The 18,022-nt window shown below is 38.7% G+C and overlaps 2 protein-coding genes across 4 annotated transcripts in view; both read right to left on the bottom strand.

Annotated features, from left to right (window-relative positions):
- Positions 1-338: 338 nt before the first annotated feature.
- sp3a (sp3a transcription factor) lies at positions 339-9,238 on the bottom strand. Of its 3 annotated transcripts, XM_086145724.1 has the most exons (7): positions 9,053-9,238; positions 8,545-8,642; positions 8,090-8,185; positions 5,664-6,915; positions 3,952-4,138; positions 3,598-3,794; positions 339-2,940 (listed from the first exon to the last, which is right to left on the bottom strand). In XM_086145724.1, the coding sequence occupies exons 1-7, from the start codon at positions 9,057-9,059 to the stop codon at positions 2,648-2,650; spliced, it is 2,130 nt and encodes a 709-aa protein (XP_086001850.1). In that variant the 5' UTR covers positions 9,060-9,238; the 3' UTR covers positions 339-2,647. The 3 variants fall into 3 exon arrangements, with proteins under 3 accessions (XP_086001850.1, XP_086001851.1, XP_086001852.1); XM_086145725.1 differs by lacking the exon at positions 8,090-8,185; XM_086145726.1 differs by lacking the exons at positions 8,090-8,185; positions 8,545-8,642.
- A 6,613-nt stretch (positions 9,239-15,851) lies between these two features.
- Positions 15,852-18,022, bottom strand: part of LOC147234986 (obg-like ATPase 1) — a 40,929-nt gene continuing 38,758 nt past the window's right edge. Inside the window, exon 11 of the mRNA XM_086145723.1 lies at positions 15,852-16,299. Within this exon, the coding sequence (XP_086001849.1) occupies positions 16,198-16,299 (102 nt within the window). The 3' untranslated portion in view covers positions 15,852-16,197. The remainder of the gene's footprint in view (positions 16,300-18,022) is intronic.

Here is an 18,022-nt window from a genome sequence, read left to right as displayed (position 1 = left end):
TAATTGGACTAATTAACATACAAGTAAATGATGATACCGTTAACACATTTCATTAACTCAAACTGTCATTCTATGTTACTGCTGCACTTCGTATTGCATTTCAATGAATTGGATTCATTAAATTATGCAAATGAAAGAACGGCAAAATGGTCGAATCCCCTTTTAGTGTTATAGCCTCTCGTTCTCCACAAAATGACTCAGTCTAAAAAAAGCATTGTTTTCACCTAGATTTACCTGATAAATCTTTTCATGGATTATTTTCATCACCTTCTAAGCTACAGAAACTAATCCCTCATCCCCCCGTCTTCTATAAAAGAAAAAAAAATAGCAACATGGCCCAATTAATAAAATGTTCCATTTAATGAAACAGATTAACACACCACATGCACACATAAGTGGGCTTCTAATATCAGCATATTTGCTTAATTAAAAAAAAACAGCAACATTTTGGCAAGATAAGAGCTCAAATATAACTATGTCAGTCACAAAGGTCACAAATAGGGGAGCAAATTTTGGAGGGTATCCTAAAAATTGACTTCACATATTCATGGCCTCAGCTCATACGAGTGCTGACATCACACTCCTGGAGGGTTTGCTCAAAGTCATGAGACGGTACTTTCTGCAGCAGAATATGTTCCTGACATTTCTGTGTGACATTAACTGATAGTTAATTGAGGGTCCACACCTCCTGTTGGCCTCAGTGACTTCTGTCTTCCATCCTGGCAACACTACATGGGGAAGGTCAAGGGGTCAAACATACCTCTTGTCCTGCTCCCTTGGCTGCAGTGACATCTACTGGACTACACACCCAGGGTGTGAGCAGCGGGGGAGAACCAATACCCTGGCCGGCCGACAACTCTTCAAAAATACAAAACAAAAGGTCTCAAGAACACAGAAAATGTCATAACTTTTCTCACATATAGTCTTTCCAATAGAAATTATTAAGCTGCTGAAAAAAACAGAGCTTATTTAACCAGGATATGTTATTTTTTTAACATGAAGCCAAAAAAGAAAGAAATTACAAGTGTAACAGAAGTGTTTATATCGATGTTATATTGACAGATTTATACAGTTTTGAATGCTATTAAAACCGAAGTGTCCATTATAAGGTTGATGCAACGTAAGCAGGTATCTAGATAGCAGACTGACTCTATACGTACCGTAAGAGGACCAGGTGAGGGGAAAGAAATGTCATATCTCATATCTGCTATTTGTGACAAGAAAATAAATTAAAATAAAAACAATTATTCCACCAGTTAATTTACTGTTCAGTGTGTATTTGTTTAAGGAAATCAAGAACTGGTAGGAGGAGGGGGGTGGGGGGTCGGAAAATAATGTATATAAAATAACATGGAAAAAAGGGTCAAACATGGAAATGTTAAAAAAAAAAAAAAAAGAATGAGCAGACAGACACATATTACAGATACTGACATGGATACACAAGTCAGTCTTGGGGGAGTATGCAAAAGACTTTTCACACAAAAGGTTTCACAACATGGCCAGAGTGACGACATAGGGCTGCTAGGAGTATCACTTTCGGGAAATCACTTCAAATGCCTAATATGACTGATGGAAAAAGTAAAAGATTCCTCCAAGTTGCTTCATGATCAGATGTTGTTCTTATCAACTTAAAACAGAAAAGCTGACATGGTTAAATTCAGTGAACATACAATAAACATGAGTACACCTTCAGCTTTTGGTCCATCAAAAAACATTTCTTGAAAACTCCCTAACATGGCAACAGAAGCTGCAGGGGAGATTTATTTTACTTATGTCACACAGTCACAACTCAACCTGAGTGTGTTGTCAAATTTGGCAATTATGTTCAGAAATGGCTTTATGTCTTCATTTAACAATACATGATCAATGTTTTAAAGTCCTCTTTACAAAACATGATTTACATTGTGAAGCCATTTTCATTTTTTTCTCCCTAAGTTTTAGTATAACAAATGCAGTTCTTTACACAAAGCCAAATATAAATAGCTGTTCAGTCAAAATATCTGATGAGCAAATAAAGTATATTATATCAAGAGTATTGTGTTCAGGAAGAATTACAATATAAAAGTTTGATTGTTTTTCATTTTACCTACAAAAGAAAATGGTGTGAGAGCAAAATATGAGGAATGAGGAACTGCTAATTTGGAAGCACACTGACTGCAATAACACAAAAAAAAGCACAAAATAGAAAAAAAAAAATCTACAATTACATATGCATGATAAGCAATATTACTTCAGCTGCGCAAAATTAGCTTCGCCATGAAATTTAGCCTTCTCAGAGAGACAGGGATCAGACCTTGCGTACCAAGGACATCATAAGAATATACCATCAACAAAAGATGTGAAGAAAACTGCTTGTGAATAACACAGTAGATTCAAAACAAAATGTCATCCTATATTTTTCAACTACACAATATTGTACAAAATAAGGCATTTCCTTGTGTATTTACTGCAATGTCTTTTTCCATCTATAAGTCTTCACTGCTTGTTTTTCCTCAGTGAAACTGAGTGTGAAACGGACTATATCTGTGTTAAAATATATATATATGTATATATATATTTATAATTTTAGTTTTCTTCAAAACTTGAATAAAAATGCAGGTAGGAGTATATGAGAAACGGTGCATTAGTTCATAAATGGAGTGAAAAATCACTCCATGACTTCACTGGCCGCTACGGTTGTGACGAGCTGAAGTGGAATCTCAGCGTTAGCCAGGATGTCCTGGGCGTTACTGGATCCCTGCTGGATGTTGGTGAGGATAAGGGTGGTCCCGCCTGCCGTGGTGATGATACTGTCTGAGGACCCTGCCGATTCCATTGAAGCCACCACTGCGCTGCCAGAGTTCACGCCTTTTTTGTTCTGATGAGTTTTAATGTGCTTCGCCAGGTGGTCGCTCCGCATGAAACGCTTGGAACATTCCGGGCAGACAAACTTCTTCTCACCTGCCAAAGAACATATATAGCTTGAAAGATACATCTAAATGGGGTCATGGGGATGTGTTTGTTAGATCATGAGATAAGTTGAAAAACGCGTCAAATAAGTTGATGACAAATTGACACCATGAGACTAATTACAATCATCACCTATTAATTATAAGAATTAGTGAATATCGACTGTGAGTGCGAGCTGGTCAGATAAGAGCTTGCAGCTGACAGCATAATGAAATGCTTCTGTCAGAGGCATCACTCTTCCAATAACAGTTTTTCTTCAGATGTGGGACTGTGCAGAGGAGCCACATTATTCTGTTTTTAATGGTCTGTCTGATCATTCAGTGCGGTACTGTCTTCCATCCGATGGCAGAACAGCACATAAACTGCAAGAAACTAGGGAACCCAATTTGTCGAAGACCAACATAGAATCCTGAGATGGTAACAAAGGCAACATTTGGATACAGAAGAATATACTGCATTTTTTTTTTTACTATGAATATTTAATAGGGTGAGAATATAAAACTACTTCTTTAAATCCCATCCCACATAGGAAAATTAAGATCAAGAGGACCAGGCGCTGCTTTTTTCTTACAAAACTCATACTGTGCAATGAACCCATTTTTACTGCTGTGTTGATGTGCCACACTGAAGGAGCAAAAAAAAGGGCACCTGTGTGTGTTCTCCTGTGTCGCTGTAGCTCGTCACTGCGTGTGAACCTTTTCCCACAGAACGTCCAGCTGCAAACAAAAGGTCGCTCCCCTGAATGCCAGCGCAGGTGTGCCCGCAGGTGGGACGTTTTTCCATATACTTTCCCACAGCCTGCGATGTGGCAGATGTGCTGCTTTTTCTTTCCCATGCTGGACCCTCTGGGGAAAAACAGGTAATTAAAATTAGTTTCCAGAATTTAAGTGCCAATGTAGGGAACAGTCAGGAACGGTGAAGACCAGAACGGAAGCAGGCGCACACGTGTGCACGCACTGCTGACAGATTGAACAGTTGGAAAAATAGCACCAATTAACTCACCTCCCACCGGACTCTTTGCAGTTGGGGCAAGTGCAAGCGACTCTGCGCAGCCTTTTGCCCTCCTGGCCCAACTGATCGTCCTCATCCACAAGTCTGACATGAAGATCCGACAGATCGCTGGTGTTGAGGGTAGAGTCAGTGCTCAGCTGCCAGTCTCCTGTGTCTGGCTCTTCCTTTATCCGTATGTCTGCGTAGTAATGGCATATAAAAATAAAAACAAACAAACAATGTGTTCATTATAGACAATCTTTGACACTTTCAGCAAAAAAAAATAATAGATTAAAACCACAGGAGAGATTTGGCAGAATGTTGAGACAAAAAAAATATTGTTTATGAAAGGAATATAAGATGCTTACAATCAAATGAACTGAGCTATCCAATGGCAAACAGCAAACAGTTTTGCATGTATCCTAATCCATGTAGATATTTAGAGGGTATAAAATTACAAATGTAGGATCTCCCAAATCATAAAAATACAGAAAAGGAGTAAGAGTCAAAAATATCTACCCTCTCCATTAAAATAGAAGAAGAAAAAAAGTATATTGTTTTTTTGGGCTTTAATTATCAATCCTTGCCTCGGGCCATACCTCCACACGATTTCACTTTATAATCATTTTGATGATGATTTCAACACATTTTTCATAATGTATATTGGGCTGTATCAAAACAGCCACTTGTGCTATCTCTGATGGTAAACAGTCTCCACTTACATAGCGCTTTCAACACAGCACATTTATATTGCTTTACACAGGATCTCACATTCACTCATTCACACACTTGTTTCCACCACGTAATGGATTTGCAGGAATCAAAAGTAAGAATGATAAACCTTGTAAGAACAAGACATTGGTGCATGATAACATAAGTTGAATCCAAGAAGATACAATAACAAAATCAATGTATGAATCATGAAGCTTTTGGAATTAAGCTACAAAAAGAGGCATTCATTCTCTATTACCCAATGTGGGTGGGCTGTTATCAGAATCTCTCTTTACCACACAAGTCAATCTTGTAGACATTTGCAGTAATCAACATCGATCGAATCCAGACAATCAAAGAAAATGTTGTGATTCTGGACGTGAAAACCATCAACACCCTTTCCAGCTGGGTTGAAAGTGAGATACTGGGTAAGACACTGCATACAGTTATTAGCCAAGTAAGTAGGTCCTGCCTTAAAAGTTGAAGTCAAACAAATAGGAAGGGTAAGAAGACGTCAATCATACATTCCGTACAGAACCCACTGACATAAGAGAATCCAAGAGGTCTTATCAGGTAACAAAAGTGAATATGTGCATATGTATGTATGTGTGTGTGTGTGTGTGTGTGTGTTTGTGTGTGTACACCAATGTATATAACTTGGTATTTACTATATCATTTCACAGTGAAACATCAGGCAAAGAATCAACTCAAACCCAATTTGTCTTATGGTTTCACAAACATTGACATAAGAGATGGACCCATCTGTTATTAGTTTGAAGTTTTAAACCAGTCTGTACAAAGGCATGTTTACAGCAGGGTATCTGTGGAAAAACACTCTAAGAGGAAGAACCTCTGCATACACAAAAAAAGAAGAAATATGACCTGGGGGACTGAACACGTGTCTATCAGCTATCAGCTGCTGGGCCAATGATGACATAACACCAACTGGAAATGCTGGGATTTGATAGCATTGTTTCTTGATGAATAATTTGACAAAAAAACAAAGACCGTACCTCCAGGAATATCTGATTCTCCTTCCTGGACAGCAGAGTTGACAGTCACTGTTTGCAGGTTGGGGATCTGTCCTGTGCTGATGCTGACAGGATTGGAACCAAGGGACAGGGTCTGGACTGGAGCCAGAGTTATCTGTTGTGGTGGTGTGGTGGGCAGCTGGAGGTTCTGCAGATTCTGCACACCTTGCACCTGGAAAGTCTGCCACTGAATCTGGCCTGATGGAGTAACTGTCTGAGCTTGGATGATGAACGTTCCTGGATTGATCAACTGCACATTTTGCAGGCCCTGCCCACCTGCTGCCACTGACTGGACCACCTGACCATTACTGGTCTGAAGAGGCACCTGCTGTAGCTGGACAATGGGCTGCGTTGACGACACCTGGATGTTCTGCTCTTGATGCTGTTGGATGAAGCCCTCCTGGAGACCAGTGTTTGAGTTAGATTGCTCTGTAGCCACGGCTGACATCGAAGTGTCTTGTGTCAGCAGCCCTGATTCGTTTGTTGGGCCATGTAGCTGAGAGGAAGACGTTGGCACAAATATCTCCGGATTTGCATTTGTATCATTTACTGGAATTGTCTGTGAGAGGTGATGTTCTGTCTTTGCCAGATTCTCCGAACCATCCGAAGGTTGACTTGCCATGATTAGCTGGCCATCAGCAGTAACCCCTGTTGCTATAGTCTGAACTCCAGACAGGGCAAGGGAGTCCAAATCCACACTATTAATAGGAACAAAAGTAATGTTCCCCGGCAAACCCACAGGCACATTTGTAACAACCTGACCTTGGTTGTTGAAGGCGGGGCTGCCAATAGAAACCCCTTGTATCTGCTGGACATTTCCAGTCTGTGACATGAGGTTCTGGTTGTTATTAAGGATGTTTGCTGTTGATGTCACGCTGAGACCTTGGCTGCCATCGGGCAAGATCTGAATCTGTCCTGTGGCATCCTGACTCAGGGTTGCTCCTTCCATGCCAGATGTGGAAAAGCTCAGCTGTCCGTCTGCAGTCTGAATCTGAGGAATTACTTGGTACTGAATGCTAGGCACTGAATTGGCAGAAGTGGTGTCAGCTCCTGACGACACGAAGATTGGCTGACTCTGTAAGTTCTGGAGAGGAAGAACATACTGTCCGTTTGATGTTAATATTCCCTGACTTTGGATCTGTATCATTCCAGACTCATCCTTCGTTCCTGGTGTAGAGGTTAACACCTCCCACTTATCACTCGTAGTTAGCTGTGTGGATGATGGATCTGTGTTCTAAGAAAGAAAATTGATTAGATTAAAACAATGTGAAAATATTAAGTAGGAGAGTGTCATGGAGCCACACAACAGCAAAAGGTTAATTATAATATATGTTAAATATTTGTAATTACAGAGATACGTACAATTATTTTATGTGTCAATATTCGAAGTAATAGTTTACGATGACTAAATTAATGTTAGATACATGTAGTGGCTAACTGGGCAGAGGTAGCAGAAGTAAAAGGAGAAGAGACAAACACAGCAGGGTTCAGTCTAGCATGTATAATAAAAGTCTATGCTATTCTAGCTTAAATCCAACCTTCTTCACTCTTGAAAGTCTCTCACCGTGATCTAAAAGGCATTTTGTTAACTAGAAAATGCAATTCCAGCATTTTGAAACTATGCTTTACTTGTCTATTATGCAATTACACACAACTGATGACACAACAGAAAAAGCACAAGAATCTTGATGTGTCCTTCAATGAAATGTTGATGAAGATGTGCTTTCCTGGAAGACCTTCCTGAGTATGAAAAAATAGTCTTGTACAGTAAGTGTAAGTACTACAGTAAATTGCCAGTTGGATAAAAAGACATTTGCCAAGTTAGGTCTGATCTCACAGATTATTTCCTTGCCTCAATGAAGTGGCTGAGACTATTCAGATCCACTAAAAGTAAGAGACTGGAGACATGGTCATACTTAGTATTAATGTCCTTATGCTAACCAAAACATTTGATGTGCTCTATTAATAAGAGTTCTCATCTTGTAGAATAAGGAAATTAAATGATATAGAAACAAATTATGTCAATTATCTAGATGGAAAAAGTATGTCAGTGTGTAACAATGACACAAACTATCTCCTTTTAACTGTCCTAGGTCTTACCAGTTCATAAAAAGATTGAAAGTTTGGTAATAATGTAGTAACTGAACATCAAAATAGTAGGCAAAACCTGCAAGTAGTCCAAGGTTGTCTTCAATTTAAAACGCAAAATGTAATTTAGAGTGCCATTTCAATTTGTGATAGCTGTCGCAGCCAGGAAGCACCCCAATATTTAATGACAGAAAGTAGCAGGAGCATTGTAGCTAGTGTCAATTTAACTGGCACGCTTACAAGTTTATATCAGCTCAGTAGTAATTGAAGGCTTCACTTCATCTGCATTTCTCTCAACCCTAACAGAGGTGCTGACTTACCACAATGGCGGCAGCACCTCTGTCCACCTCTGATGATGGTGACCCAACCTTAGTGCAGGTGGTTGCAAGTAGGTCGAGGGGTGATGTCTGAGGGTCCTACCCACAGTGAGCAAGTTTAAAAGGAAGACATTGAGTGGCCATTAGTCTGGGCCACATGGGAAGTGTGACTTGCGTGCAAAGTTTGAAAATCCGAGGCAACATGACTGCTGTTGAGCCCCTCAGGCAGCACACTGGTAATGTTTATATCTGGCTGAGTTAACAGGCTGTCTCTTCATCCCTGGCAGAGAAGGCGGGATTTCCAAGTTACCCAGCCTTAGAGGGAGTGTTGCCTGAGGGGTTCAAATCAATGAACAATACACCCCCTCCAATTTTGAACTGAGTAAACTTCACCAAGTAACAACCGGTTACTATAAACGCAGCGACAAGAAGTTAGAAATCCAATAGGAAACTCTTACCCGACTGCCCCTGCCATCTTCCTGCTGCAAAAAGTCGCTTTGACTGCTATCCGCGTCCAGGGCAGCCATGTCCTCTGGTTTAATTGGCTGTTCTGGTGCTGTGCAGTAAAATTGTACTTTGGTGAGAACGGCCGAAACAAATGTTAGCTAAACAAATCCCATTCTAATATTGAGGACGAAACTGTGACTTCTTATCCCGTTAGAATTGCGGTACAGGACGAAGTTACGTTACCCGACACAGTTCTATCAATAGCGAAGTAAAAATATACGCCGACAGTCATGTAGGATGAGTAGTGTAAAGACAATTAATATAAGCAGCGATGACAGCTGATGTATGATAAGCAAGCTAATTTCGCTAGCGAGAGTACAGTTAGCTACCCCTGCTAACATTGCCGGGCAAATATTAGCAGTATCACAGAGGCATCCCTGCTAGCCTGCTAGCGAGCTAATGTAGCCATAGGCTGCTTGTTAGCTTACGTGGGTGAACAGCAAGATAGACATTACATACCAGTCATGGCGTTAATTGAGGTCAAACGGAGAGTTCCGACAGTCACAACCCGCCGGACATGATAAGCAAATTATATTGATTGTAAACGCGTAGAAATGAGTAATAACTGTCAGATTTTTTTTTCTACTTTGATTGACGGGCAGTAGGCAACACAAAGGGTGGGGCCTGCAGTGTTGACTGAGAGTATTTACGTCACACACAGGAAATCCCGCCGTCCTCCACAAAGCCGATTGGTCAATTGATTTCAATGCCGTAAGCTGATTCGCCAGTTGACATGTCAAAGATTATTTACTAGAGTCTTTTCCGGTTTATTATGTATTTTCAGTTTTTACCATATCGGTGTTAACGAAGGTTGAGGTTCAAGCGGGAGTAGATGTATAATAAGATGGTCAATTGTGAATCCCGTAGCATCTTCCGCCTCCCTCGGCAGACCCGGGAACGTCGGTACTTACAAGTCACCGTAATGTTTTGTCACACGTCCCAAAACACCACGAAATTTGTCAGGGAACGCCACTCTTTACTCCCTAATAGTTTACCCTTCCTCTAAAATAGAATAGGCGCCAATTGTACCACACATGGCTGCCATACAAACTTCTTGTTACGTGTTGCAGTTTATTCTCAGTGAAATAGCACGTGATAATTCCCTTAAAGAAACACATTAAAAAGGGTTGAATTGTAATATGTGTATTTTTTTTTGTTGTAAATTTCATTATTTGTCATATAATGCCATTTTTGAAACGTTTAAAAGAATTCAACTGGAAGATCTTAAGCATGGAATCTTAATATCTGAAACCTTAAAAAAATTAAAAAAACTCACCCGCTTACTGAAACTTGTAATGATTTATCTGTATATATGTTCATAACTGCAATATTTCACAACAGCTACATGTGCAATATTTTTTCATACTCTTGTGCACTCCTTAACTTTCACTTGGTACTTAAGACCTTAAGACACTTTATAGTTTTCACTTGTTACTTAAGACACTTTATAGTTTGTATTTCTTATTTATTTATTTTTTTGACTGTTTATGCAATTTTCTACTATTATTTACTATTGTCACATTTTTCTTATAACTCTGGCACAACCATTTCCTTTGGGATGAATAAAGATGTTCTTATTCTTATTCTTATTCTTATTCTTATTCTTATTCTTATTCTTATGCTCTGGCTCCCAAGTTGTATACTTGATCTCATCTGTCCACATGAAAATAATTCTGGTCAACATATTTAATGGAACAGAACAACAAAAGAGAAAAAAAGGCAGATTTTATTGGCTGATCCTAAGATGGCACATTTAAAGCTTGGAGCAAAATAATTAATTCTAATGGGCTGAATTCTGACACACTGGTTTGTTTCTTCCTATGCACTTTCGAAAACTATACCTCTGATTTATAAATGAGAATTTTTTATCAGTTCTAGTTGAAGATGACTTTGTTTTGATTACAACACACACACACACACACACACACACACACACACACACACAATTGTGAAAAATGGAGTTAGAATTTGATGGGATTTCACCCCCCACTACCCACACACATACACACACATGCTCACACACACACACACACACCTACCACTTGTGCACATTACAACATTGTGAAAGTGCTTCGAAATGAGAACGTGCATGTTATTGTACCTGCTCTGTGCCTGTGGTGCTATCAGGATATCCACTTCTGAGTATTATTTGTGGTGTGTCAGTTCCTAACAGTGCGCCACTGCGGTGAGGCTATTTCTCTCAACCTTCAATTCAAACTTGGACCATTACGGCTAGACTACAAAAGCACTTTTCTTGCACTCAGGAGCTCAAGGCAGTGAATGGTGGATATTTCCAATCACGCTGCTGTCAATCCAAGTGTCAGGTAAACACAGACCAATGGAAACAGCTTTTGAAAAATCTTGTAGCGATATCTGTCTTACTCTAGGAGTCCTTGGAAACATGTAAACAATTTCTGACGAAGACTTCAAAGTTAAAGGGAACGGTCAAATATCCTAAAAGTGACAAAAATGATAAACCCTAGTGGATGCAAAGGCTTACAGGAAACATCTCAAAAGAATAGGTCTGCACGCTTTTGTGCTCCCGTCAAAAAAATCAATTCACTATTTTTCTGAGGGTAATGTTTCAAACTATTAGATCTTCATGATGCAAATGTTAGAACACCTTGCCAAAAAGGGAAATATCAAAAAATAATAGGAGCTATGCAGTAATATATGATTAAAGGCAAAAGGGTGGCTCCAGATAAAATAAATAAATAAATAAATAAATAAATAAATAAATAAATAAATACAAAAAATATGATGGAGACATACACAGAAATGAAATATTTTGTTCAGGTTTGGTCAGCTAAAAATGAAACAGTTACACCATTATTTTGTATAGTGATTAGGAGGAAATCTAGAGTTTATAAAGAATAGTGAGTCACATTGGAAATGTTGGAAACATATAGCCCTGAACTAAATAAAAAAAAACAAATGATCTGATAGACTAGGTAAAAGCCACATCAGACATGATGTTTTCCCTCAGATCATCAAGCCTGTGTGTGACGCCTGCGTTTATAGTACAGCTAAAGGAAATGACAATGTATTGACATGCGTCTTTATTTTGATTGAGAGGAATCTGAGATGTCTGCAGAATAATTACCACAACTACTCTATAAGGATTCAATGTCATAGATGTAGCTGTAAATAAGGACACATGACATGCCCTGTATGCCTGCACACAGATCTCATCTGCCAGTTCATAATTGTTGGGGGGAAAAAGATACAATTCATGTGCTTTATTAAGGAGGTTGAATGCATGAGGAACAATTCAACTGTAAAAGCCTCCTAAGTGTCTCCTAAGAACGGATATTGCTGTTGCTGGGTGTTGTTGGTGCAGTGCTGATATTTGAGGACAATGTGGAATTGATGAGTGAGCCCACAATGGCTGTGAATGTTTCATATTAACATACTGACAGTTGTTTTCATGAAGGTTGGCCCAAGAGAGCCTGACCCCATGGAGAAAAACTGCACTGCTGGAGGCCCCTTGTGGGACACTGAAAATAGGACCTGAGAGAGAAAATTGAAACTGTGCAACATGGGGAGGTGGATGGAATATCCAATGAGTTTTATAGACCACTCTGATGCAAGAACAGTCATAAAATATTTCTCTACAGAAGCTAAGACTGTCATGCATGGACATCAAAAACAAACTGGTCGCGCGAGATGTCTCATGGTCTAAATATAGAAGAAATAAAGTATACAGACACTCAGCTCAAAAATAAAAAAGCTGCAGACACAATGAGGCCATCACAGGTAGGCAGAAATGTCAAATACAGCTATTTAAAAAATAGAACAACATACATCTGCAAACATCCACACAATGATTTTAACAACATAAATGGCCATGACATGAGAAACATGCATCATGTTTATCTGGCCTGCTAATGCTTGTCCTGGTGTTATGTGGATGTGGTGTCAGAGGTACACCAATACAGGTCAGGGACATTTAAAATGGATGAATGGATATGTATACATGTATATTCATAATATTTATTATATGTATATCTGTATATTTATATATATGGACGTATGTACTTACCCACATACCGACATACATACACAGACACACACACAACCATATATATAATACTCTTATCTCATCTCATATGTGCAGCACTCAGATGAAAAGTGTTCTTGAAATGTATTTATTATTGCTGTTATTTTATTATTTAAGGAAAGAGTAGTGATAGTATTGTTAATAGTATTATTTGCAGTATCATTATTAATGTTATTATATATATATATATATATATATATATATATATATATATATATATATATATAGTATCCCATACCATGTTTTGCACCTGTGTGCGATGCAGAATTGTTATTTTCATACCACTGTCAAGCTAAATTTTGACATATATGAGTTGTGCAGTGTTATAGAGTATATTGAGAAATATGCTGAAATATAGTTTGAATCATTTGAATTGAAATCACAAAATCTGTTTTGAAAGAAGGACTTCAAAGTCAAATAAAGATACAGTTTATATTCAAATACATCTGGGCTGGATTATCCATAAATGCTAAGGTAACCAGTCAGCGTGGGACATCAAATGATGTCGACAGTGACTAGACCTTGAAAATATGTTCCCAATCTTTAATAGAAATTGTTAACTGAACAAGAGATTCAGAGAGGAGTAGGATCTCCAGATGATACAATATTTCCAAGGTATCTGTTTCTATTTTCTTTTCAGAAATGACTTTTTTTTGGGTTGTTCTTTTCTTCCTGATTTTTTGTTGTGGCACATATAGTTCGCAGTTACACATCGAGGTTTGTACACATATAAATGTATTACCTTTAATACAAAAAGACATTTTAAATGTATGCTATAACAATATAAATTGGGGTGAAGGGGGTATTGCATCTGTGGGTGTCAAGCTGGGACAACTCACTGTATTAAGCCTGGCCTGAATAAATTCAACATAGCTGCAGATACAAATGAAATGCTGCATTTGACAACCTCAGATCGTGATTTAAACCAGAGGTTTTCAGAATGGTTGGTTGGCTGCAAACGGGGGGAGCTCCAAACTATTTCAGAGAAGGCTTGATGAAACCAGGTCAAACAATAGTGAATTATTAAAACAACACAGCAAAGGACAGCAGAAAATGGTATGTAATATGGAGACAGAGGAAAGCGTGTCTGAAATTTCAGTTCTTTTTTTTTTTACACAATGGGAATAAAACCCTAACAAATCTGACATCTTCGTGGTGTAGTCTGAAGTTATTCACACGTTTTAAGTGAGCCCATCTCGTCTCTTTTGTTGTGTGTCTTTCTGATCAAATTAACAAGTCGAGATTTGTTAGGCGTTCCTGAATTACCCTTCTATTTAAAAGAGTGCAGACGGACAACATGAAAACAATTTGTTGCGCCAACGTAAACAGAGAGGACTCAGTGCCAAACAGAAAAAATCAGAATTTTGGCTTTAATAATTATTACATGTCAGCTTTTTGTATCGTTTCAAAGGTGAGTTTCCGCAAAATCATAACAGCAGTATATTTCACGTTAATTGTTATGCCAAAAGAACGTTATTTAAGTATTGATATTGAAAGGATTAGACAATAATACTCTTACATGTGTCAATCTGGAATATATTAGTAGTGTTTTTTGTTTTGAATTGGCTTTGCGGTGATTTATGACAGCAGACTGCGGTTGGTGTTTTGGACTCAAGTTTCGTCTGTTTTAAAGTGATCTTTGGACTTCTTGGTTTGATACGACTGCGGTTTGCTGCCTCGGGGGTGGAGTGGCACCACTTGATTGATGGTGTTGACGCTTCGGATGTGCCAACCAAATGTTTGTGACCTAGCTGCATATTAAACGATTCCTCGCCGGATTCCTAAACAGATCCACCCACCCGCCCCTTTGAATATTTACCTATTCTAAAGTATATGTTTGAACTATTAACTCTTGGTTATTACTGCATCCATCCAGAATCAGTCCCAGGAGGGACACCATGCTCAATAAGTTCATAATTCATCCATTTTGCCAGTTCTGTGAAAACCAATCTGTGGTGGATGTGCAGGCAGATCAAAGGGACTTGTTTTGCTTTTATACATCTGTGTCATTCTCAGTAGCTTCAATACTTCTCACAACATATTCTCACCCGATGGAAAGCATAAACTCAACAATCTCAAAATCCCATTATTTCTTCAACCTCAAAGTTATGGTCGATGTTCATGACTCAGTGTGAAGTTTAGGCTGCACATCACCGTCCCGAAACACTCAGCACAGAATCCAAAAAGAGTTTTGTCTCAGGCTGAAAACATGGTGAATGAAACATGTAGATGCTCCTGCAAAGAATTCTGCAGCATGAAATGCCCAAATAAAAACCATTAGATGTTAATGCTAATGTTACCAAGCAAAGTAATGTTATTTGGTATGTTATCGGTCTCCTGCTGGATCATACAACAATAAGCAGTATCCTATATTTTACCATTGATCTCAGCTCTTGAAGGCTATAATCCAACTTATTTCCATGACAAACACTATGCTTTGTAGAGCTAGCAAAGGCTCTACCCCATAAAGCATACCATCCAAAATGTAGGTATGCAATACTATCTCTGTAAAATTACAATTTTTATTCAATCTTTTTCTCCCCATCAAAAGGCCATTTTGTTCTCTGCAGTCTTAATGGTTACAAGATATTCACCAAAGCACTGTTGATCTGCTGCTCTTTGTTCGGACTCCCACAGAGAATGCAATCTTACTTTGGAGCACAGAGGCTGCTCCCATACAATTCCATCAACATAAATGCTTCACACACAAACACTTACACACAAAGTATAGGGAAGAGAAAAACATACTCCTTCACCCGGAATCGCTTTGTGTTTGTTCTTGAGAATTTCCTCATTTTAAACATATATATATATATATATATATATATATGTGTGTGTGTGTGTGTGTTTGTGTGTAGACAGACAGATAGATAGAGTCGATAATTAAAATTCATTTTTATGTAGACATTCTAAGACAAGACTACACGTCAAAGAATGACGGATTATTTCAAAAAAAGTTCATACCTTACAACTAAAGGCCTAAACTGACCACCTCTTTGGGCAAAAACACCTGCGTTCTTGCTTTGCCATTTTAAAATCAACCTTTCTTAACAGTTTTAATTGTAATCATCCCCTCCGTGCTACAGTCAGTGTCAGCTGTGTCTTTTAATTCTCTAATCAGTGGTCGGCAGGACCACTATCACCATCCCCATGCAGCTTTCCATTCAATACAGACATCCCAAAACACACAGAGACTGGTTTTGTCAAATGTTTTATTGAGTGTAGACATCTGGGCTACTGTAAAACATGCATTATCTGCAGAAGGGGGAGAAGAGCAGGTGGCATTGTCCCCGCTGTCAGCTGTGACAGTACTGGCACCCGTGATGGAGATTAATGAAGTATCTGGAGAGTAATATGCTCCTTCAAATGCTGCTACAATTTGGAGTGGGGGCTGATCCTGATCTTAAATAGCAAAGCTGTCAGAGTGTGCTGAACCTGTGCTTTGGCTCGGAGGGGATTTGATTTTACAGGACAGAAAACAGAAATTGAGAGTGTCAGAACAGTAAAGTCAGTCAGTTATGTAAAGCGATCAATTACTGTTGAGTCACTTTTTCTTTGGTGCATTCGGTGTGTTAAATTTGAAAAAGATGATGTCTCCGTCTTCAACAATGTAGTTTCTCCCCTGCTGTCTGTATTTCCCTGCTGCCTGTAAGAAAGCAAAAGTTGAAATTTGATAAATACATTTATTATTGCATGATATATAGATTCAAGATGTATATACTCCAGCAGCTAATTAAATGTTAAATGGACATAACATATAATTACCATCTATGTTGTAAATAATAATTGGAAATAAAAGTACAAGATTAGTATCTAGCCTTTTTATTACCTACAATAACTCTTTTTCTCTTTATGCCTTTCTCCTTCTCTCTCTCTCTCTAACTGTGTCACACACACACACACACACACACACACACACACACACATGCACGCGTGCGTGCACACATACAGACAAACACATGCACACACGCACACGCAATGTGTTCAGTGGGTGCCTGAATTCCCACTGAGTGAATAATCCTCTCTTCTGCCCATTTAAGTTTCATGCGTACATGCGCAAAATGTTAATAAGTCTTTGATTACAACACTATCAAACTTCTCAAGGAAACAAAAAAAGTTCTAACATTTCTTTGTGTACAGTAAGTATTTGTTCTCCTTCCCAGCAAACTCAAAATAATTGACTTGAAGTGCTAATATGGGCAGGTTTATGCATTCTGGTTCTGAACAGCACACAATTAATTAGAAGAATCAATGTCCCTTTAAAGGCTCAGGAGACCATTTAATCCGAGCTCAATACTGCCAGAAACACTGGATGGAGAGGGAGACAGGAAAAAAAAAAAAAATCAATGGCTATTTGTGATTCCTGAGTATGTATTAAACCAGACACGTCTAACTGGTTCATTTGCACTTGAAAGCAGCCATCTGGAGCAGCAAGCTTGGCTTAAGCAGATATGATTACTAATAATGTGATATCCCGTACACGGACCCTATTCAGACAGCCTATTCCCACAACTGGCATTAAATAGCACGGACCTTAATGCCACAGTAAGAAATGCTCTATGTTCTTATGAGGCCCAAAGAAGGGATTAGTAAAAAAGCATGCAGTAAGGACCTGACACTCAGATCTCGACCGTGGATAACAATGGTGAAACCCCCCTAGAGACAGACACGTTTCACCCTTTGTTTGCAGCTTAAATAGTTGATGTGGAAAATACACTACTGTTGTATTCAATATAAGATACTTAGACGGTCGTAAATAGTAATAAGAATGAAATGTTTACATAATGTGTTTTCTTTTTAACATCGGACCCTGCACGTCCACCATACCATTGTAGTTACATTAGTTGAGTCTGGAAATAAACACACATCTGTGCGGTTCAAGGCAAGAGTCGCTTTAAAAAATAACAATAAGGAATTAGTGAGCTGAATTAGTGCGGGCTTCTGTAAAGGAAGTGTGTGTGTGTTTTTTTTTAAAGCGTATAGTTGTGCACTAATTCTACCACTTCAGTTACACATTTACAGTTTGCTGACATTAAACTAAATCAATGCCATATCGAGAAAAATGGCTGACCTGGAAAGAAAAGCATTTTAAAGCATTTGTCGAGGTACCTGCTGTTATCGTCTCCACCAATTCACCATGAAATCAGTTATTACATTTGACAGGAGTGTGCACATGAACAACCCACAGCCCAGTAAAAAGGTCAAAACAAACTGCGGCCATCATAAAGAATAAGATATGCAAGTCACATTTCTGCACTACTCAACCATGAAGCACACCTTATTTGAGGAATTTCACACTTTATTTAACTTGCTGTTTTATATCACTGTCACATTCCCACAGTGACTTGGGTATCTGGCGACGCTTACGG

The sequence above is a fragment of the Fistularia commersonii genome, chromosome 4 (genome assembly GCF_037954325.1).
Source record: "Fistularia commersonii isolate RoL2024-O1a breed Wild chromosome 4, RoL_Fcom_v1.0, whole genome shotgun sequence".
NCBI lineage: Eukaryota > Metazoa > Chordata > Actinopteri > Syngnathiformes > Fistulariidae > Fistularia > Fistularia commersonii.
Note: the sequence above shows the minus strand (reverse complement) of the source record. Positions and strands in the feature narration are given on the sequence as shown.

What these genes read in the sequence shown, in the direction of transcription:
- sp3a (XM_086145724.1), bottom strand. An exon ending in GAGGTGCTGCCGCCATTGTG is followed by an intron (nt 6,916 to 8,089) that starts GTAAGTCAGCAC and finishes TTTCTTTCTTAG; the next exon opens with AACACAGATCCATCATCCAC. An exon ending in AGAATCAGATATTCCTGGAG is followed by an intron (nt 4,139 to 5,663) that starts GTACGGTCTTTG and finishes ATTACTACGCAG; the next exon opens with ACATACGGATAAAGGAAGAG.